The sequence below is a fragment of the Chrysemys picta genome, chromosome 8 (assembly GCF_011386835.1).
Source record: "Chrysemys picta bellii isolate R12L10 chromosome 8, ASM1138683v2, whole genome shotgun sequence".
Lineage (NCBI taxonomy): Eukaryota > Metazoa > Chordata > Testudines > Emydidae > Chrysemys > Chrysemys picta.
The window spans coordinates 59,115,307-59,137,599 of NC_088798.1; the positions used below are offsets into that span (position 1 = coordinate 59,115,307).

Below are 22,293 nucleotides of genomic sequence, written 5' to 3' on the forward strand. Positions count from 1 at the left end.
TTTACCAACCAATGAAAATGAACGTTTCTCTCAGAAAATAATTACAAAGTACAAATGGAAAACAAGATTAAAATCAATGAGTTAAATCGTAGTTTCCTGCTTGCTAATTTAAATCGTGATTAAAACTCATCCATCCTGCGATGGCTGCATGCATGCGGAAAGCACAGTCCCCAGCTAAAGCACACACGAGCAGCACAGGGAATAGAAATCACAACCTTCGGCTCCTGTAACAGCCCTTTGGAGGTAAAGGAGAGTCGCTGTTAGCTGTGGGTAAAATTAGGCCATCTAGCCTCTTTGTCAGCCTCTGTTAGATGGTAGAGCAGCTGAGAGTTTGAGCAGCTCTGATACTTACTTTGGAATTGGCAGGGTTGCACATCTTGACCAGCAATTACTTTATGCTGCCACAATGAGGTGCGCTATATGTCCTTTGCGCTATAAGCTGCCATTTTTGCTGGGTATATGCGGATAGACGGAAGAGGTGAAGTAACTGACATTCACTGGTTTGCGCCCATACCAGAGAGCCCCCACCCCATGCAGCAGCTAGGTCTGTGGACTGACTGAGCCATATGACAAAGAAGGTTGGGCCGCTGGGCTTGCGGTTGCTAGTTCCTAATCATAGGTTTTTGTGTCCTGCAGGATGTATCACTAGGGCTGTGAATGTCATTGTTTGATTGCTCATATTGGTCTGCATGGTGAGGTTTAGGTGCATTCTCTAGAAGGTTAGTTCTGGGTGCATGTGTGATGGCAGCACAGCCTTGGGAGCAGGCTGGATGGTGCTCCTGCAAAATGAAGCCGATGGAAACCCCTAGGTGCTGCTGCCAAAGCAGAGTTGAAGGTGTCCCAGACTAGCCTTAGGAGAAAAGGCAGCACTCCAGATATAAGGGCCAGATCTCCAACGTGGTACGTCAGTGTGGCCCGTTTAAGTCATAGTGAGTTCTGATCTATGGAACTGTGCCACTTTACATCATCTGTGATACTTGATGTAGTGTTGGGGGTAGAATGGGGGAGCATAGGAGTAGCAGCGGAGTGAGGGGGCTGTTAGCCATCCTGCCTGCAAAGAGCCACTCTGGCATGCTCTAAAAAGGAGCCATGGGCAGCAGTTGCTGAGGGTATGAGTGTGGTGGAGATGTCTGGGGTACACACCTGCAGACTTGCATGCTGCCACGGAGTGCCGCTGGCTACTGCCCGAGTGAACACTGGGTCCTTATTCTGCCCTGCTCCTGCATAGATGTAGAAGGGGAAGAGACTAAGGTCCAGGTTTTAAAAGATATTTAGACACCCAATTCCCATTGAAATCAATAGCTCCTAAATACTTTAAAAATCTGTCCCTAGTGTTGTGCCCCGTCTGTCTCCTCCCATCAGATCCTCCCTTCTGTGGGCAATAACATTCTGAGTTCACCCAAAATTTAATTAAAAAGGGGAGAGGGAGGGACCCATTTTATGTTAAAATAAAAGTAACACAAACCTCCAGATTTTGCCTTTTGACCCCTACGTGAGTTGTTGTTGCATCTCCCCATTGACATTCAGAGATTTAATCACACTCTTAAGTCCTTTGCAAGCCTCCGTGGTCAGGTCATAGGGTTTATGTGGTAATTGCCATGGACCTGGCTAGCAGTTACTGACTGGCTTCTCAGCAGTTACCCTTGGTAAATCCACCTGCAGTTGGCAGCTAATGCACACCCCAGTTTTGGAAGAGGGAAGCTGCCATGTGTTTACCCTCTGGGATTATAAAGGCCATTGATAGCATGCAGTGAAGCAGACTGTGGTGATCCTGAGATGAGAGATGGCTGCAATCTGCAGCCTGCTTGACATACACCCAGCCAGGAGTAGGTCACTTGCACTGTACTGATTCCCTAGAAAGAGGTAGACTGGATTTCCAGTGGGTTTTCTGTACTGTAGCCGTGTTCACACATCAGCCTTGTTTCCTTTTCCAGAGATCTCGGGGAACACAGAGGACATTCCCCTGGTGCGCTGGAGGCAGCAGTGGCTGGAGAACGGCACGTTGCTCTTCCACATCCACCACCAAGACGGCACCCCCAGCTTGCCTGGTGCTGACCCCACCGAAGAGCCCCAGACTGAGTCAGCGGAAGAGGAGCTAAGGATCCTCCACATCTCCGTCATGGTACGTGCCGGCTCGCCTTCAAAGGTCATTCTCCGTTCTGCGGGAGGCACCCGACAGGCACCCAACTTCCATTGACTTTCAGTGGGAATGTTGAGAGCCTGTTTGAATGTTTGAAAATTTCCTCCCCCCCTTCCATGAAATGCCTGTGTGCTGAGCTGTCCTTGGAGGGTGGATGCAGTGGTTGTGATGCTGGTTACCAGTAATGACTATCGAGACGCTGCCACTCCCCAGCCACCAGGCGCGTGGTAGAATGACATGCTTGGTAAACTGAGACTTAAACAAAGGTTTAAAAGAAAAGTGGGGGGGGAAAAAAGGTTGAAATTGAAACAAAACGTTTCAATGCGGCCGGAACCGGAAATATTTTGGATTTTCAGTTGGCAGAATTTTTTGCGGTTTTGACTTTTCATCCCAATTTGGGAGAGGAACATTTTTCAATACCTCAACTCTTCATGGAATGGGAAAACTATTTCCCAGCCAGCTCTATCTGGTGTTTCCTCTGGCTCATTTACGTCAGTTCTGCGAGCCTGCAAGAGCTGCAAAGTCGACGGATCTCTCCCCCCACGCACCCACCCAAGGAATAGCCTTGCTGTAATGGAGATTGCCTGGAGGTGGAGGGCCAGCTGAGCATCTCTATGCTGTCCTCTTTGAGGCCTCTGTGTAGGGGTGTGGCCATCTGTGCAGGGGGTGGAGCAGGGGAGAGGAGGTGTGGCCAGAGCACATTGCACTCCAGCTATGCTAGGCAATTGGATGACTCCATAGGAAACCATTGCAGGTGGTGTATGTGAGCTTAGCCCTTGGGGCTGCTCTAGCTTGTGCCAAGGACTGCCCTGGTGCTCCAGAATCCAGGAGGCAAAAAGCTATCACTCACCAGTCTCATTGGGCTTAGCTTGGCCATAGCCCAGGATTGGAGCCACAAAGTATGAAGCAGACTTGTCTGTGTGGACCAGTGATCTGATCCAATGGGCCAAACCCTGCATAAATCAGAGAAATGCAACAGTCCTCCCATTTTGTTCCCCACAGTGCCTGTGGTCCCTGACATTTGTTTCCTGTGCATGGTATCCCCCCCTCCCTTTAGGCTTTTCTCCCTCTGGTGCTTTGTCACCCCTGCTTTCTTGACACCAGCAGAGGAACCACAGCCTGATGGCTTTGATTTAGCATGTATGAGTGCACAGGGCTTGGAATATAACAAGTGCGAACCCCTTGAGTGTATTGCAGATTACATGTCCCCCACCCCCTCTGATGCCTTCATGTCCTCTTCCCCACAGAAGCTCAGGAAAGAGAATTCAATGGAAGCCAAAGGGGAAAAAGAAAAAGTATAGATCAGTGTTTGTGCGGTGGATTATTTTTTTAACGATGGGAAGAATCGTACCAATTCCTTTGCCAGCAGAAGATAATTAGCTGGAGACAATGGGCTGCTGATGCTTGCTACAGGCTGTTTAATGAAGCCTGCCCTAATGAGAATGTCAATATCTCTTCCAGATTGCAGCCCGAGGCCAAGTGTCTCCTCCATCTTTTGTGCTTGATTAGTGGAGAAAAATTAATAAACGGCAAAATCAAACTGGAAACATTTTGTCCGTTTTTGCCGAGAAGGCCGTGCGTTAACTGTTGAAAATTATCCCCGACACAGGGGCTGGAGCCTCAGCTGATGTACATCAGGGGAACTCTGGTCTGTTTACCTAGTCACTTACGTGGCCCTCATCACTGTACTATCTGAGCAATTCACGACAGGCTTATCCCGGTTTTCCAACTGGGGAGCTGATAGGGTAGATTACGTGATTGCCCAAGATGGTGATACTAGCTAGCTCTTACGTAGCACTTTTCATTGGTCCATCTCAAAGCACTGGAAACTGAGGCACAGGACGGTGATGTGATTTGCTCAAGGTCAACTAGCCGGTCAGTGACAGTCCTGGGACTAGAATCTAGGTCTTTTGAGTCCCACTCCAGTGTAGCCACTAGGCTACTCTGTCTCCTTAGTAATGTACATCATGTTACTACACTGCCTTCCTAGGCAGTGTGATAGCAGGGGAAATATATGGGTGATCTGGGGATTCAATCCAGGTTTCCTTAATCCCAGACCAGTGCCCTCTCCACTGGACCATGCTTTCACTCTAGTTGTGGACTTTAGCGGAGATAAACGAGTTGAAACCAGCTGATGATCTGGCCCCCAGATGACAGAGAACTCCAGATCCTGGTGACTCGCCTCCTAGCCATCAGGCTTTGCCCTTGTATTTCACTTTGCTCCCTTTCCTCACGTGCCTCTCTGGAATGGAATGCAGCACGGCCCCTTTTGTGTCCACAGGTCTTGGAGATCCCTAAAATCTTGGGCCAAATGGGGCTTTTCAGCTCAGTGGGGGAGCCAGTCTGTGCCTTCGAACAGACCGGGCTGTGGGTTGCCATCTCAGTAATGCAATGAATGGCCTGTGCAGCAGGCTGCATGCCGAGGTTCTGATCCAGAGAGGCACTGAAGCACATGCTTAACTTTAAGCACAGGAGTGGTCCCATTGAAGTTAGTGGAACTATTTACATGTTTGAAGTTAAGTGCTTAAATCCTTTGCTGGATTGGGGTCTCTGCTGCTGGAGAATCAGAAGATCCCGGAGTGGTGTATGCGTGTGCATGCATGTATATTTGTACACATATACACACTACAGGCTTGGTGTATGTTCTGTACTGCAATTGGACTTGCATTCACAGGATATTTTGGTTAACTAGACTTTAGTTCAACAGCCAGACAGTGTATATCAGTACCTGGCACAATGCAGGGGTTCTCTGTGGGAATCATTTGGTCCGTAATTGGACTGGAAATTCCAGAGCCTCTACACTGAGGCCATTGTTAAAGCCACCAGATGGAGTACAGTGAGGAAATAATGTCCTAGTTTCTCACCTGTGGATGAATTATGTCACAGGTGCTATGAGTCTGGTGGGCTCTCAGCTTACTGTCCCGTGGACTCTCATACTCGGCACAGGACCTCCCAATCCGATATGGAGTGAACCTTAGAAGGGTTTGTTTTGAAAAGCTAATGATGAGCAGTTTCTTAGTAACAGTGTTCACCCCCTCAGGATCAGCCAATGAGAGCTTGCTCTGATGATGTAATGCTTGGAACCTTGTGTCTACGCTAGACCTTGATTGGGTGGGATTCTGCAGGAAAACCAGTCTGAAGTGGCCTTGCATGTTTTGAGAATATTTCATTTCTCCTGTTGGTGTGGTTTGAATTAACTAATGACCACTTGAGGCTATGTCATCTTACGGGTCATAGTTGTATCTGGGGTGAAATAAATTCTGGGGTGGAAAACTGAAGAGTGTAAGAGCCCAGGAAATGATTATTACCAAATGAACAGAAAGAAAGCCAGATGATGATGATTACACCAACATGTGAAATTAAATATTTATTTTCCCCTTGTCCCTGTCCCCAAATTAATTTCATCCTGGAAACATCTTTACACCCTAGGGAAGGGTCTTGTGCCAGGAGGAACCAGAATAATGTGGTGTGCTAAAACTGAATGTTGAGTGTTTTTCCTCTCAATTCAGCTGTGTTGCAAAGAGTGGTGGTGCTGGGTGGCTGAGTCCATTTCTTTAAGCCACTTGTGAGAATACTCTGAGCAGGGGGTTGGACTAGATGACCTCCTGAAATCTCTTCCAACTCTAATCTTCTATGATTCTATGACCTGTGGCTGGGTGTTTTAAAATTGCCAGCATTTGAGTAGCGCTTCAGGCTTTGCGTATTTTAGGAATTTCTATAGCAACCATTGTTCTGCTGTCTGGATATAGCCACTGAGAAGAGATGAAACTAGAACTAGATTCCCATGCCCACCTGGAATGGAATCTGGATTCGCTGGTAGGAGATGGAACCGGAACTGGATTCCTGTACCCACCTGAAAAGGAGTGCAGGGTCCTGATTCTCAATTCCAACTGGTGTAGAAAGTGGGGGAGCAGCAAATGTTGCTTTCTCTCCCTGAATTCTGAACCAGCCAGGATTCTACCAATTGTCAGGCATAAGTTAGGGAACCCAACGGGCTGCTCATGTCATGTCAGATGAGGTTATGCTCTTTCTTGAACAGGAAGTGTTAATTTAAGGAAACAACTGCGACGGCAGTTATAAACAAACAGGTTTCTACATAATTTGAGTGCCAGCGTTGTCTCTCTTGTTTACCAGGGACCACATGCTGTTTGAACTCTAAAACAGAGGGGCACCTAGTGGCCTAACGATATAATGCAACTAAACATATTACAGTTCCAGCAGCTGAGAAGAGCCAGCGTGCAGTGGCATTACAGCTATGCCCCCTTGTCTCTCCCATGCTCCCTGCAAGGGGGTGGCATAGATCCAGGGCCTGCAAGGGGGTGGCATAGATCCATTATGCCAGCTCTGTGCTCCCCCCCACTGGGTATATTCTCCAATGGCCAGATCCCCAGACTTAATGGGCCAGTGCAGCATAAAAGTGTCATAATGCAAGTCCCGGTTATGTCCTTGCTAATGAGTAACTCAGAACCACACTGACCACTCAGGAATCAGATGCCACATTTAAGCACCACTGTACCATGTCTCTTCTGCTGGGATCAGTTGCCCACCCCTGTGATGACATGACATGGTGAGGGCTATATGGGGCTAGTAAACGGAACCCAGAGAGACTGATACGTCCCAGCTAACCGCAGTGCCCTCTAAGTGGCTGCTCCTCTGCTTAATCTGCAGATATTTTTCTTTTTGGAAGGAAGGGAGGGGTCAGTACTTCTCCATTATCCTGAGAATGAAAGAGGGTTAACACATAATGGCCATTAGAGAACTCTGCCAGCTGCTTCGTCTGTTGCTCATTCAATAATTCCCTTAATGTTTTGTCCTAATGGAGCAAATGATGGTTATTATTTTATTTTATCAAGATCACCTATTGCATAAAAAGGAAGAAAGGGAAAATGGCCAAGAATGGACATGGAGCTGCTAGCTGGCTCCCATTTATTTATTTTTTGCTCTTGGCATGCAAGGTTTAGAGGACCGGCACAGTCAGCAAAATTGAGCTCATCTCTCTCCAGCTTTATCTGTGGGCTGCAGCAGCAATGGACCCTTTGTCTGGCTTATCTGGGTAGACTGTGAGCATTTTGGGGCAGGGACTGGCTTGAAGGGCTTGTCTATACAGGGAGATTGACCGGCAGGATTCTGTCGCTATGGTTATATCAGTATGATTAAACTGGGAAAATTCTGCCAGTAAAAATTGCCCCATGCAGACACGGCTTCACTTGCTGTGTGTACAGTACACAGTGCAGTGGGACCCTGATCTCAGTTGGCCCCTCTAGGCTCTATTGTAATGTCAATAGCAATCCAGTCTTTTCTTGTCTTTTGTTAAGTCACACACTTCATTTCTCTAAGAGCCCCTGGGACAGTCTCCAAAGATTAAGAGTGCTAGTGCTCACACCAGCCGGAAACATGACTTGAGGAAGAGCTCAGTGTGAGCTCGAAAGCTTGTCTCTTTCACCGACAGATGTATTGGTCCAATAAAAGATATCACCTCCCCCACCTGGGCACTGAAAAAGTTGCCAGTAGGGGTGTTTGCCTACAATAAATCTGATCTCTGCTTTCAAAGACTACATGAAAAGAAATATTAAAGAAGATTGGTTTCTCTCGCTTTCAGGTAACTGCTTCAAAGCTGGCTCCGCTTGGCCCTACCATCCTGATTCAGCAAAACATTTAAAGCTTGCACTTTACTTTAAGCGTATGTTTTAGGTTCCCTTGAAGTCAATGGGAACTAAGCACGGGCTGAAGTGTTATGCATGTGCTGAAGTCACATGCATAAAGTCAAGTGGAAGGGCTTGGCTGAATTGAGGCCATAGTGTCTAACCAGCACCTACAGACTGCAGTCGTATCTGTCCTGGGCAGTGTTTAAAATTGATCCATTAAGTGGGTGAGTTTGAACTATCAGCTGTCTGTTCTGTACCAGTCCTGTGGATTATAAATACAGGATTTCATTCCCCCGGGCCAACAGCTGGACTCTTTTCATGAACATTCTGTTTCCTTAAAAAAAAAAAAAACCCAAAATGAGTTAATACTAAAATACATCAACATGATTTAAGGACTGTTTCAGTTTTGGTTCTTTTTCAGTAACTTACCCTTGCGTTTGAATGGAAGCTCCCCATGAGGCGAAGCCAGGCCCTTGGGGTTTGTGATTTATATGCTACTTTCTGTATTTTGATGATCGCAGGCTCTCCTGGCTGATGCAGGGTTGTGATGCACAGACTTTTCTTTATTTTCTTTTGCCAAGAATTCCTTCCATTTCAAATGAGCCAAGAAAACAAACCCCCACCCGCGCACAATTACTCTGGCATCTCTGAGGATAAATGGGATTAGATGTATTTATTCACATTTACAAAGCACCTACACAGCACTCTAGGTGCTGCACAAAAATGTACAGCGCCATAGAGCAAAGGACCCCAAATGGACATTCACAGTATCCCCCACCACAAATCCCCCTCACAAATGGTTTTGTCTAAAAGACACCTTCCAGTTCACATGGGAATTCATTCACTCCAAGTCAGCACATTATACATAGCAGGTATGCACTACCCTCGTTTTACAGATGAGGGGGGAAAAAGAAGTACAGCGAAGTGAAGCAGCTTGCCCAAGATCAGACACTGAGTTAGTGACGGAGCTTGGAGCAGAACCCAGGATTCCAGCTCACTCTGCTACCCGATGTTTCCTCACCTCACCCAAACAGCTAAGTCAAGTGAAAGAAATTCAAGGTCCATTCCAGTGGGGCCTGGAGGAAATCTTTAACCAGTCCCAACTCTGCTCCCATTGACCTTCTCCACAGAAAGATTAAGGGCCCTACTACTACCAGTAGTTAAGGGAGTTCCCCTTTAGCTCAAGTAGCGGGTTGTCTTGCTGGGATGGCAGACAGTGTAATGTGTTAATGTCTGAAAGGATCATGATCTTATGCTGTCGGCCCTGTCTCCTCCCCCCACCCCCTGTTTCCTACACTCATACATCCTGTGTCTATGTCACAGGGTGGCTGGCCCCTGTGATTAACATGGGTCCAGCGCCTCTGTGCCAGAGCTGGTGCTCCCACCTGAGCCAGTTAAGGAGATGGGGCTGGGTGCCTGGGCTAAAAAGGGTCAGGGGGAATTTCAGTGATGACAGAGCTAGAAGGGGAGCTACGGACTGAAATGAGAGGGAGCGAGGGTCTCCTGCCGTGGTCCCTGAGGAAGAGAGTTAGGGCTGGGTAAGAAGTCCCAGCTGAAAGGTTTGCTTTTCCTTTGGGAGAAGGCAAAGGTGGCAGGCCAGACCCTGCCTCTCCTCCAGCTGCCCAGACAATGGGAAGGGGCAACACCTCACAGAGGAGGGAGTGTGCCCAGCTTAAAGCTGGGTGGAAGATTATTGTTGTGTTTTGTTTTTTGGAACGTTTTTGTCAAGGTTTCTTCCCCACTCTGAACTCTAGGGTACAGATGTGGGGACCTGCATGAGAACCTCTAAGCTTAACTACCAGCTTAGATCTGGTTTTGCTGCCACCACCCAAATTATTTATGAATCATTTGGGAAACTCTGTCTATCTCCCCCCCAGAATATCTCGCTCCCAAGTACTATAACCCTTCCCTGGGTAGCCTTGAGAGACTTCTCCACCTGGTGAAGTCCTGAATTTCCTGGTGAACACCGATCCAAACCCTTAGATCTTAAAACAAGGAGAAATTAACCATTCCCCCTCCTTTCCCCCACCAGTTCCTTGTGAGTCCAGATCCAATCCCCTTGGATCTTAAAACAAGGAAAAATCAATCAGGTTCTTAAAAAGAAGGCTTTTAATTAAAGAAAGAAAGGTAAAAAATCATCTCTGTAAAGTCAGGATGGAAAATAACTTTACAGGGTAATCAGATTCAAAGAGCCCAGAGGAACCCCCTCTAGCCTTAGGTTCAAAGTTACAGCAAACAGAGGTAAACCCTCTAGCAAAAGGAACATTTACAATTTGAGAAAACAAAGATAAACTAACACGCCTTGCCTGGCTGTTACTTACAAGTTTGAAGTATGAGAGACTTGTTCAGAAAGATTTGGAGAGCATGGACTGATGTCCGGTCCCTCTTAGTCAGGAGAGCGAACAATCCCCAAAACAAAGAGCACAAACAAAAGCCTTCCCCCCTCCCCAAGATTTGAAAGTATCTTGTTCCCTTATTGGTCCTTTGGGTCAGGTGTCAACCAGGTTACCTGAGCTTCTTAACCCTTACAGGTAAAAGGATTTTGGTGTCTCTGGCCAGGAGGGATTTTATAGTATTGTACACAGGAGGGTTGTTACCCTTCCCTTTATAGTTACGACAGTTGTGTTAATAAGAAACCAGGTGCCAAGAAGGGCTGTGAGCAGATGAGAGAGACTGTGTGGCGTGTGTTTAAGGAGCCCCGAAGAAAGGGAAAACGGGCTGCAGAGACATCCCGGCCACAAGGGGGCGCTCGGGTGGCAGCTACTGTTACAGTCACACTGGACTGTAAACTCTGGAGGGCAGGGTCTGTATTCTGGGGCACCAAAGTACCCCACTCCTAGTAGTTATATAGAGTGGGATTTTCTAAAGCACTCAGTGGTGTCCTGCCTCACTGTTGGCTTCAGTGAAGCAGAATGAGGCCAAGCCTGAGCCCTTCTGAAATGCTGTCTGGAAAGCAGGCAATCAGTGCAAAATATTACCTAGTAGTGAGAGCAGGAGACCGGGTGTCAGGAGACTTGGGTTTTATCCCTGTTTCTGCTATCGCCTCACTGTGTGATCGTAGGCAGGTTTCTGCACCTCTTCCTGCTGCCAGTTCTCCAGCTCTCCAGTGGATAGACCAACCTCTGGAAAGTGCCCGGCTGAGCTGCACGGTAGAACTGTTGCATACGATAGTTACTTATTAGGGAGGTGTATCCCACACCACTGATTTCCTGACGCTGCTCTGCCTCTTCCATCTTCTCCAGTCCCGTTTCCATTACACCGGCGTGCTTGAAGGAGACTAAACCAATAGTGGCTGCCGTTATCACATGCATTATTCAGACTGTTGCCTGTGCCAGGAACAGTGGGGTTTCCATGGAAATGTAGAGCTCAGTTTTGCCCTGGCCTAAGAAGGCACAGTTACCATTGAAGGGAACTCCCAGTGGATTCTGCTCCTGATTATACCAGGCATGATTTTGGCCCCAAGGGCAGATCTTCAGCTGGTGTATATTGTCATTGCCCCATTGAATGGAGCTATGATGATTTAGACCATTTAAGGAACTGGCCTATGTTTTAAATGGGCACTGCCAGTGCAGGTAGGCTCAGCTTTCCCCATCTGCTTTATCCTCCCTTTGTGAAGTGGTTGGAGATCCCGGTCTGATAACGAAAGGCGATCTGCTGAGGTCGCTTGGGAGTGTGGCATAGTAGGATTTCCCTGTGCTCCATCCCTGCACCCTTGAGTGGAAGGTGCAGCGGGACAGCGTCTAGGGCCCGGTGGGGCAGAGTCCCAAGCCCGGCACCCGATGTTTGTGGTTGGAGGGCTGCCTGCTGGGGAAGGAATTTGGCATTTTTGCGGCACCGTTACACTGCGTTTGGAAACGTGACAGCTCCTGGCGGCTGCAGGGCTTGTTGCAGGGCTTGTAAGAAAGCTGGGGATTACATTTTTTTACACCTGCCCTTTTAAGTGTATAAGACCCCGAACTATAGTGTCAGCAGCAGGCGTGACTTTCAGCTCAGTCTGGAGTCAGACTAGTGGGCGAGAGGTGAAAGTCATCCAGTCCCCTTTGCCGCTCCCCCTGGGCAATGCATTCCCTGCCGCGCTGGCCATCCAGCTGGAACGGAAGCCGCTGATCTCCCTGTCCATGTAGCTCTGCCTCCCGGAGGCTGGCTGCATTTCTGCTGTCTCCAGCCGTGGCTCTGAACCCTGCTTCTGTTCCCTTCCTTAGGGGGGCATGATTGCCCTGCTGCTCTCCATCCTGTGCCTGGTGATGATCCTCTACACCCGCCGGCGTTGGTGCAAGCGGCGCCGGGTGCCGCAGCCCCAGAAGAGTGCCAGCGCGGAGGCGGCCAACGAAATCCACTACATCCCCTCGGTTCTGATTGGGGGTCACGGACGGGAGAGCCTGCGGAACGCCCGCGTGCAAGGCCACAACTCCAGCGGCACGCTGAGCATCCGCGAGACCCCCATCCTGGACGGCTATGAGTACGACATCACTGACCTGCGTCACCACCTGCAGCGCGAGTGCATGAACGGCGGCGAGGACTTCGCTAGCCAGGTCACCAGGACGTTGGATTCGCTGCAGGGCTGCAATGAGAAGTCTGGCATGGATCTCACGCCAGGTTGGGGGACGAATGGTTTACCCTCCATGTGCTTTGCTGTTCCTGTTTGCGTGGGCTCAGCTGAGTAGTGAAACCGAGTCCTCTCCCTGTGTGTATTGCTGGCATTGGGCTACAGTGGAATACATATACACAGAATACTCCTCTGCACCCCTTTCCCGTGCAAGTTTGATTTGATCCCAGAGCCGTGTGGGGCAACCTCATTTGGGGTTCCCTTATGCATGGGACAGCAGTGAGTATGTTCCCCTGGGTATTCTTGTAGCCACGGCTTGGGGCCTCCATGCAGCCAAATCTAGCAGCGCGTCTTCCACTGCATGTGATATAGGAGAGATAAGAGGTGGTGCTGAAATGCAGAACCTTGATTCCAGGGCAAGAATCTCTGTGCCTGCACCTTCCTTCTCCCTGAACAGAGGTTTCAGTAAGGGGTCAGATGGAAGGGGGAAAATGTGGTGGTAATCTGTCCCAGCTCTGTCCTCATCCCCAAGCTCCTGCCACAGTCCCAGGACCACTGGGTCCATTTACAAAAATGATCAACAATGAGATAGTTAATGTTGATGTTTACATTGTCATCAGTAGTCTTCAGTGTCAACACCACCTTGATGCAAATGGGACTTCTCTTGGATCACAAGACCTAGTGACAACATAGTTGTCCCCTGATCAGGTTGCGAAGTGGCTACAGGTTGTGTAGGTGGAATCTAAACTGTATTCCTGGGATGTCCAAGGGTGAGATTTCCTAATCTGCCTAAGGGATTTGCCTGCCCAGTTTGTGCAGTGAAAATCTCTTATTCAGCTTTGAAAATCTCAACCTGAGCCCTGTAGAACTCATCAAGATGATGCTGAATGAATTGGGGCTTCTCCAACACCCAGCCTAAGATGTAGTTTTTCTCAGTGGGGCGAGCTTTACCCTTCCTCCTTGTCATCCCTGGCTCTTCCCAAGTGATTCCTTCCCTTCCTCCATGCTACAGGCCAGATAAGGAGTTTCTCCCTGCTTGTTGGATCTCACCCTGATAGCAATGCATTGGCAGGGCTGTGGAGCTGCAATAGGTGGGCATGCTGCTGGTCGGAACGGAGAGGGCTCTCCAGAACCTGGTTTGAACCAATTTTGTCAGCCCATGCACCTTTGGAGTGGAAGAAACCTCAGTTTCAGCCCCTGCTCTCTTGTCCCCCATAGGGACCCTGGTCAATTTCACTTGCCGGGCCACCATCCAAGGTGTCACTAGTGTTCTTACCCAGATGCTGGGAAAGGAATTGAATCCTGAGAAATGAATTCTCTCTCTTTCTCTCTCCCTCCTTTTTTTGTCTTTTCTCTGAAAGTTTTTGCCTTAAATTCTTCCTGCTCAGGAAGCGACAATGCCAAGCTGTCCTTGATGAACAAGTACAAGGATAACATCATCGCTACCAGCCCCGTGGACTCCAACCACCAGCAGGCTACCCTGTTGTCTCACACCTCCAGTAGCCAGCGGAAGCGGATCAATAACAAAGCACGAGGTACCCTGTGATTCCCTAGGGCTGGGGGAGGCTGTGGGGAGTTCTGTTCACCAGCGGAGCTCAGGCCTTGCCGGATCGAGGATTTTGCTTTCCCACCCCATCTGGCATGTGCAGGCAAAGCCACAGTCCCCCAGTTTCCAGCAGCAGTAGGCTCTACCAGTACAAAGAGCAGCGTTGTTCATCTACAGCAAGGGACTGAATACAGGGCAGGTCCCCAAGGTAGAGTTCATGATTTTCCTCTGTAGGGGAAGGGAGCACTTTGTGTTCCCTATAGCAACATCCTCTGACCACTTAAGAGCCAGCATTGGTGATAGCGGTGGGCAGAGCTCAAAAGATCCTGAAGTTGGGTCACCTGGGCAGGTGTCTGTGTCTCTGTTTCCCCTCCCACCCTTTGTCTATTTAGATGGTAAGCTCTTCAGGGCAAGAGCTGATTCCTAGTGTGTGTTTGTACAGCACCTGGCACAACGAGGCCCTGATCTCTGGCATTTCTGCAGTGCAAGTAACAACAGCAACGAGAGACGGCAGGCGGATATGACGGGGGCAGAGGTGGGGGGAAAACGTGCAATTGTTGGAAGTGATTCTGTCATCTGTTAATTGTAGCTGGCTCAGCGTTTCTGAACCCTGAAGGAGATTCTGGGACAGAGGCTGACAACGACCCCCAGCTAACGTTTTATACGGACCCATCCCGGAGCAGGCGGCGCAGCAGAGGTATGTGTGTGTGTGTAGGTGGGGGGGAGAATGGAGGTTGAGAATCCAAAGCAGATGTTCCTGCAGGGGCTAGACCCGGGTTGTGTCTAGGGGTGTTTTCACATAGCAGGATTATATCCAATGTGAAGATGAGAAGAAATGGAGAGTTAGGTAAGTGCTCAGGGCCAAACCCTGATCCTATTGAAGTCAGTAGCAAAGCTCTTGTTGACTTCATCAGGGCCAGGATTAGGCCGTCAGTCCAGCTGTCTGGTTGCAATACCCCTATACCAATAGTCTTATAATTCCATTTCCTTCCAGATATGTAACCCAGACTGGGGGGGCATCCTCCTTGTGGGGATGTCCGAATTCTGCTTTGTCTCATCAAGCTTCTTCAAATGGCTGTGTGCCGCAAAAGTGCAACATTGTAGGTTCTGCATGAACATTGGCTATGGGCATGATTTTCCATTGGTGTGATGGTGGTCAGAACTGAAAATCAAATTAGAATCAGGAAGTGCTGATTTCTAATCCTTAGCCAGTCTGCTGGCCGCATGGAGCTGTTTGGGAGATCTTTTCAACTGAGGATGAAATACATTCAAATTTTGCTGCTGGCATCTCTCAGGATTTGTTGTATATTAATGAGTAACGGGCTTCAAAGCCTGGCTTGTTAGCCCCTGTGCCTCCCTGTTCGGTGTCTTACTGCTGTTATTTTAATAAAACCATCTCCAGCACAAAGGGGAAACCAGATGGAAAGATTCTATAAATACACTGTACCTCACCAGCGACGGGCTGTATATAAACATAGAGAAGGCAGCTGTGCCTGGCTTAAAAGAAGGAAGAGAAATGATTATAAAAACCAAATGTTTTTCTATATCAAAGTAAAACGAGGCTGAGCTGTTAACCGATAACGTTGTCCCTAGCTAAAATGAAGGACTAGTTTTCTCTTACCATCAGCTTCTCTCTCGGGAACTGTAGATTCTCTTCCCCGCCCCCCAATGCACCCTTTGTAGCCTTCGCAGTGATGCTCACAGCCTGTCCTGCTGTTCTCTCCTTGGGACACCTGAACTTTTAAAATGAGCACTCAGCCTTTTATTCTTTGCATAGGTTCTTAGATTGCAGCAAACAACGTGACTAACGTCGGTCATGTGTTGTTTGTTCTCTTGTCCCCTCCCCAGTGGGAGAGATGTGCAGTGGACACTTCTTGGTTTGGTGAGGTTGTTGCTTTTGGGGGTTTTTTATACACGTTTCTCCGTGTTTGTTGTAGAGAAGGCAGATCGAAGACTTGGAGTGGAAGGTGGGGAGCTTTGTGATGGTCCGTAGTTTTGTGATGGTCAGTAGTTCCTGGGGAGGTTCATTCCACAGTCTTAGACTGGTGCCCAAGACATTTCTGTCTGCTACACAGACATGCTTTATCCGTCTTGCAGAGAGTTCCAGCATGCCTGAGGAATAGAGTTGTAGACCACAGTCGGCATCCCTGAGCTTTAGACATTCATTTAGCTGTCCTATGCCCAGATCATGGAGTGTCTTGGAGATAAGGACAGGGACCTTGAGCTTGTCTTGCTATTTTCTGGGAAACCAGTGTAGAGAGTAGAAGACAGGTTTGATGTGCTCGTGGTTTCTGTGTTGCTTGTGTTTCTGAGGAGATGCGCTAAGTTGTCTTTACTAGGTGGAGTTTCCTTAAAGTGCCGCAGGCTTTCTGCCCAAGTATATCACACTGCTATAGTCATGCCAAGAGGTAATGAAGGCGTGAATAGCATGTCATTGTCTGCCAGGATGGGATGGAGTCTCCTAGCCAACTGGAAATGGATGCTGTTGTGTGATTGCTTAGCATCAGCGAGGAATCCAGGAGCACTCCGAGTCTAGGGACTGAACTGACCAATTGTGGATGTGTACCTTGAACCAAAGGAGACAGCACTATGGCTGTGAACTCTTCATACTGCTCTCCTCTTCCCACCTCTGGCTTGCTCTGGTGCATCTTCAGCCAGCTGTTCTCATCCAAGCACTGGGCTATATTGGTGGTAACGGTGTGGTTGTGTGTGGCGAAGAGTAAGTAGAGCTGTGTGTCTGCATATTGCTGGCACTTGCGTCCATATCATCTGACCCGTTCACCTAGTGGTTGCATGTAAAGGCCCAGAGAGAGAACGGGTCCTGATGGAACTTAACAAGCGAGGGGTCTGGTGGTGGAGGCATGCCAGAGTCTCCAGGCGGCTGGCTGAGGCAGGAGCAGATGCAGGCTGGAGTAGGGACATGGAAACCGGCATGGGTAGAGCAGGAGCCAAGCGCTGAAGCAGGGACAGTCTGTTGAAACTACCAACGGTGGGAATGCTTCTGACCAGGTAGTGACATCAAGCAGACTGGAGAACCTGCTTCCTTTAAGAGCCTGTATACTTGCCTTGGGGACACCTGGGTGGGTCCTTGCTTGTGGATTGGCTGAAACCTTGTTGAATGGCATGGAGCCTATCCCAGGACCTGCAGGTAATTGCTTCTGATGACTCTTCTCACTGTCTGGCTCAGGGGTGACACCCCAGGCTTAAACAGACTCAGGCTCAGAAGTATCACAAGGAGCAGTTCCCCATCACATCTCGCTGGGTGCCTCCCTCCAGAAAGGACCCAGAGCATCCTAGTGCATTACTCTGGAACCCTGCCACACCTCTCAGGCGGGACAGCAGAATCTCGTGGTCCACATGTCAAATGCTGCGGAGAGGTCCCAGGAGGATGAGAGTGGATGTCTGCCCTCTATCCATTGACAGCAGGAGATTTTCCATCAGTGCTGCTAAAGTGGCTTCAGTTCCATGTCCTGGCCTGAATCCAGATTGTGCTGGGTCTAGAATATTAGAATACCTAGTAGTCAGCCTTCTGCTACCTTCTCTATGAGCTTGCTCAGGAACGGGAGGTCTGATACTGGGCGGTAGTTGACTAGGACTGAAGTGTCCAGGGTGGATTTTTCAGCATTGGTCGGACTACTGCACGTTTGAAGGAGGAATGGAAAATTCCTTTTCTGTGTGAGGCATTGGCGGTTTCAGTCAGGACCGGTGCCGGTTGCTCTTGACTGTTTCACAAGCCAGGAAGGGGATGGGCAGGATTCACAAGTTTTGGGTTGAGACTCTGTTTGGGTCTCCAGAACTTCCTGATGAGAGAATGTGCTAAAGTCTAGGAATGCAAGAGGGCTGTTTGTTGATGGATATTTTTCTCCTTGTCTTCCTTTCACTGAATATACAGGCAAATATCGCTGTTTTTAAAGGCAAGGCATTTCTCTCTTCTTTTATTTTCTTCTTGGGACAACTGAACTTGTGAAATGAGCACTCAGCCTTTCAGTCCACTCATTGGATGAACTTAAGACTTCACTTCCATTGCAAGCATATCCCCGTCTAGAATCCGTTAATTGACTGATTTCTCTTTCCCCCTAGGAAAAGTTCTAGACTGAAACTTCCATAAGATACCTTGGTGATGGGCATGGAGGCCACATAGCATACCCTGGCATGTGCCTGTTCAGCTTCACCATATTCACCACCGGATTGCAGCAATTTAAAGATGCAGCAGGTCAAATTCAGAGCAGGAATCATTTGAGGCAGGTCCCTTTGATAAAGGGCCTCGTGCAGGCTGACTCAATCTTTCACCTTTCTGAGACAAGTGAACTCAGCACAAGTTTTCTCAGTGCGTGAGTCCTTCAGATGAGAGATTAAAAGCCTTGGATGTTAAAGATCTCGTGGCGCCTATTCATGGCGAACTGAATCGAACAAAATTACCAGAAAGAAAAACAAATTGAATACTCTATTTCTCTTCTTTTTACTGAATACTCGGCCATGTATCTCTGACCTGCTGGAAAATGAAGGCATTTACAGTGGTCTTTTAGAATGCATTGATGCACACAGCAGTGTTGTAAAAGAAACTGAACTGTTATATGTGCAGTAAAATACAGACAGTTGACGAAGTGAAGAATGATCCTCCATAACAACATAATGGGCCAAATTCTGCTCTTTGACGTGCGTAAATCCAAAGTGGCTCCATTGAACGACTTCATTGGAGTTGCTGTGGATTTCCGGCCATGAGGATGAGAGCAGAATTTGGACCAGTGCGCTTTTCAGAAGAGTTTGTGGGGGAGGGAAAGACTGATCTCCCAAAACATCTCCTCCCCTCATTGTAGGGCAGTGTGCTGGTTGTCCACCTTACTGCTATGCTGCCTCCCAGAAGTGGCTGCATTTCAGGGATGAAATAGTGGTATAAGGTGTAGTTTGTGAAGTACGTTGGGGTGAGAGGCGCTATACGGGCCTAAGACAGAATTCTGTTTTGTGAAGCCAAACCAGCTGGTTCCTCTAGCAACATGGGTCCTGTGACTCTTAGCAAAACAGCATCTTTTGAGCCCTATGTGCCTGGAGCCCTTAGGACCGCTCGCACAGCTCTGAAAGGTTCTGAGAGCTGTGAAGCCTCAGGCTGTTAAAGCTTCAGGTTTGACTGTGCTAGCTTTCTCGCAGCCCAGAGTTGCCTCTTCCCCTGCCAGGGCATTGTGCCAACTGTCAGAGAGACAGTAGGTCAGAAACTGAAGGATGCCCGACACCGTGGGGGCGGACAGCGGCTGCTGCTTCTGAGTGTGTGTTTGAGATAGGGACAGATCGACCAGCTTTCCAAGCCCGGAGTTAAACGCTCCATAGAATGCCGTTCATTCCCGTGGGAACTTGAGTCTGCAGACGTATGGGCTAATAACCAAGAACTTTCCTGCTTGTGGAAGCAGTTTCAGGGCACAGCCACTTTGAAATCAGCAAAGCTGCCCTCCCTCACCACCCCAAACAAGACAGGGACTAATGCAAACTCTGTGGATTGTGATCCCTTTGATCCTCCAAGGAGAGAGGGTGGTTGAGAGGTGAGGGTTTCCCTGGGAAGAGGAACCCTTCAGGATATTCTCTGCTCTGTTTGATCAGGAGGTGGGAGTGGGGGAGCTAGGGGGCTCTTTGGATTGTGTTCTAGAGGTGATAGCGTAAGTGACTGCTGCTGTGGCTCTGACGTCTCTGCTGTCGGTCTCTTTGTTCGGTGCTGTTCCAGTGGGCTCGCCGAGAAGTCCCGTCAACAAGACCACGCTGACCCTGATCAGCGTCACCAGCTGTGTGATCAGCCTGGTGTGCTCATCCCACATGAGCTGCCCGCTCATCGTCAAGATCACCCTGCACGTCCCGGAGCACCTCATTGCCGACGGTGAGAGTGCCCCCCCTCTGCCTGCACAGCTCTGCCCTCTGACCCTCAGGCAGGGAGAGTTGGCCAGGGGAAATGCTGATCCGGCTGGGTATGGAGCTGCCCAGCCCAACCCTCAGCGTCGCGACGGGTGGATGGTGCATCGTGCTGCCAAACGTCATCGTGTCAGGACTAGGGTTGCCAACTTAGGTTGGATGAATTCCTGGAGATTTCATCATATGACATAATCTTTAATTTAAAGATTAATCTTTAATTCCTGGAGACTCCAGGACAACCCTGGAGGGTTGGCAACCCTCAGGACTCATCATGAAGCTGATGGCCAAGGAGAGCCTGCTCTTTGGGAACCCCATCTTAAATCATGGGCCGCCACAGGGGGAAGGGCAAGGCCAGGGAAGCCCCTGTTCTGGGACATCGTCCCCAGAGCACAGGGCTGCTTGTGTGGGGGAGGGTTATTCCAGTTATAATTGAAACTAGCCTGTGGGATGCGTATAACTGGCTTGCGCGAAGCTTAGGGGCTGAAACTGGTTTGAGGGGAGCTCTCTGTCCCAGGCCTTCCAACCTGTGTTTCTCTTGCAGGGAGCCGCTTTATCCTGCTGGAAGGCAGCCAGCTGGATGCCAGCGACTGGCTAAACCCTGCCCAAGTCATCCTGTTCTCCCAACAGAACTCCAGCGGGCCCTGGGCACTGGACCTCTGTGCCCGACGACTTCTTGACCCGTGTGAACACCAGTGTGATCCAGAAACCGGTAGGCAGGGTCGGCGGGGACGCCAGGGTAACTTCCCTCACCAGCGGCACAGACTCCTGCTTGCTGATCTCTGGGTTCGGCTGCGCCCCCTGGATTTACTAGCTGGTCTGGAGATTGGCTGCATGGGCTGACTCAGCCGTTTATAGGCTGGTGGCCTGTGTGATAAGCATCCTGTGCCAGCCCCATAGTCCAGTTAGCCTGTTTGTTTTGTGGCTAACATTTTTGGCACATACCTGGAGACTTTGCTGGGTCTTGGTGGCCCAGGTCAGAAAAGAGTTCAGTGATTTGCATATTTAAATTACATCCCTGATTTTCCTCCTCCCCATAATTGATTATTCACTGCAAGAGAATCCCTTCTTTCCGCCCCCTTCCCCAAAGTGCTTGTGAAGAAGGCGCTGAGACGGCACAGACCCAGGGATAACTGCAATCTGAGGGAAATCCATGCATTCCCCAGATGAGTTTTTCATGCCACGTAATGGCAGCTGTATGGCTAAAGCCCCATGTAATGCTTTGAAACTCTGCTCGCTATTATCTTGCTGCCCCCCCTGGAGAAATATAAGAACTGCAGGACTGATCTACAGGGTGAGATAAGGATTAATGGCAACCGTCACTCAGGGGCTATTGCTTGTCCTCGATCCTCCTCCGTTTCCTTTCACCTATAGCTGTAATTTGGCCATGCAGAGCTCTAATCTCAGGGGGTCTAAAGAAGGACATGGAAGAATTTGGGTGTGGATGTGGTGGAAGTGCAGTGGTCCCACCTGCAAAAACGGGGTGAAATAACCAGCACGCATCATTTACTGTCTGCCAGTGGGCACAATGCCATTGCAGGGATACGGGGATACTGACCAAACTACCGCTGCGCAGGGGAACCCAGGGCCTCTGTGGCTGCCTGTACTGAGACCTGCTGTGTGGAACCAACACTGTGCTCAGTGCAGATGCCAAAGAGTCTAATCGTAGAAAGGTAGGGCTGGAAGGGACCTCAAGAGGTCATCTAGTCCATCCTGCCGGGCTGGACTAAGTATAGGGTCATGGGTAGAGAAGGCAGTCCCTGAGATGAGGTTACTGAATGTTTAAACTGGATCCAAAGGGAAGCAGGGCCCTGGCCCTAGTTGTGTGCTAGAGGTGGGTTTTTTATCCCTTGCACAGTGGGTTTGTGGGCATGAGCTGGAGTTTGCTCCTCCGACGGGCTGCTGCTCCATGGCTCATGTCTGTGATCCTGCTGCGGTGGTACTCATTCCTGCCCCCTCTCTCTACATCTGCCAATGGCACCGGGAGCGGCTGGTGTGTAAATTGTCCACTGACATTGGGACGTAAAAACCTGCAGCTGGGGAGATGAGGGGAAGCAGTGAATCAACACAGCCGCCTCTGCCAGCGAGGCTCCTGCAGGGCCCACATCCACAGGCTGTACTGCTGCCTCTGACAAATCCCCAGGAGGGGCAGCGACAGAAGCTCTGCTTGACTTCCCCCAGGCTGAATCCACCTACCAAGGCCATTCATGCCTTGCCAGTCCAGGGACAGGGAACCTGGCCCAGTGAGGGCAGAGCGGGAGGGGTAACCAAAGCCAGAGGAGCTTTTCTAGGATGAGATTTTCACAAGCATGCGGTGTTGGCCTAACTCTGCTCCCATTGATGGGAGTTTTCCCGCTGAAGCCAATGAGAGTAGTGGGAGGTCAGCCCTGAGCACTTGGAAAATCCTGTCCTTAATGTAATGTGTTGAAATTCAGCACCTTAACATTGCTTTGCTGTTGATTTATCAGCTTATGGGCCAGATCCTCCGCTGATGTAAATCAGTGTCGCTGCCTGGAAGTCAGCTCCA

General features: G+C 49.3%; 1 protein-coding gene across 3 annotated transcripts in view; it reads left to right on the forward strand.

The window, feature by feature from the left end:
• The window catches only part of ASTN1 (astrotactin 1), a 239,211-nt gene that overhangs the window by 108,607 nt on the left and 108,311 nt on the right, over positions 1 to 22,293 (forward strand). For 2 of the 3 annotated variants that reach the window (XM_042851231.2, XM_005304215.5), the window contains exons 2-7: positions 1,935 to 2,122; positions 11,988 to 12,381; positions 13,693 to 13,866; positions 14,467 to 14,574; positions 19,588 to 19,737; positions 20,311 to 20,478. In XM_042851231.2, coding sequence (XP_042707165.1) covers positions 2,120 to 2,122; positions 11,988 to 12,381; positions 13,693 to 13,866; positions 14,467 to 14,574; positions 19,588 to 19,737; positions 20,311 to 20,478 — 997 coding nt within the window. In that variant the 5' untranslated portion in view covers positions 1,935 to 2,119. The remainder of the gene's footprint in view (positions 1 to 1,934; positions 2,123 to 11,987; positions 12,382 to 13,692; positions 13,867 to 14,466; positions 14,575 to 19,587; positions 19,738 to 20,310; positions 20,479 to 22,293) is intronic. The other variant, XM_005304216.5, reaches the window with a different exon arrangement.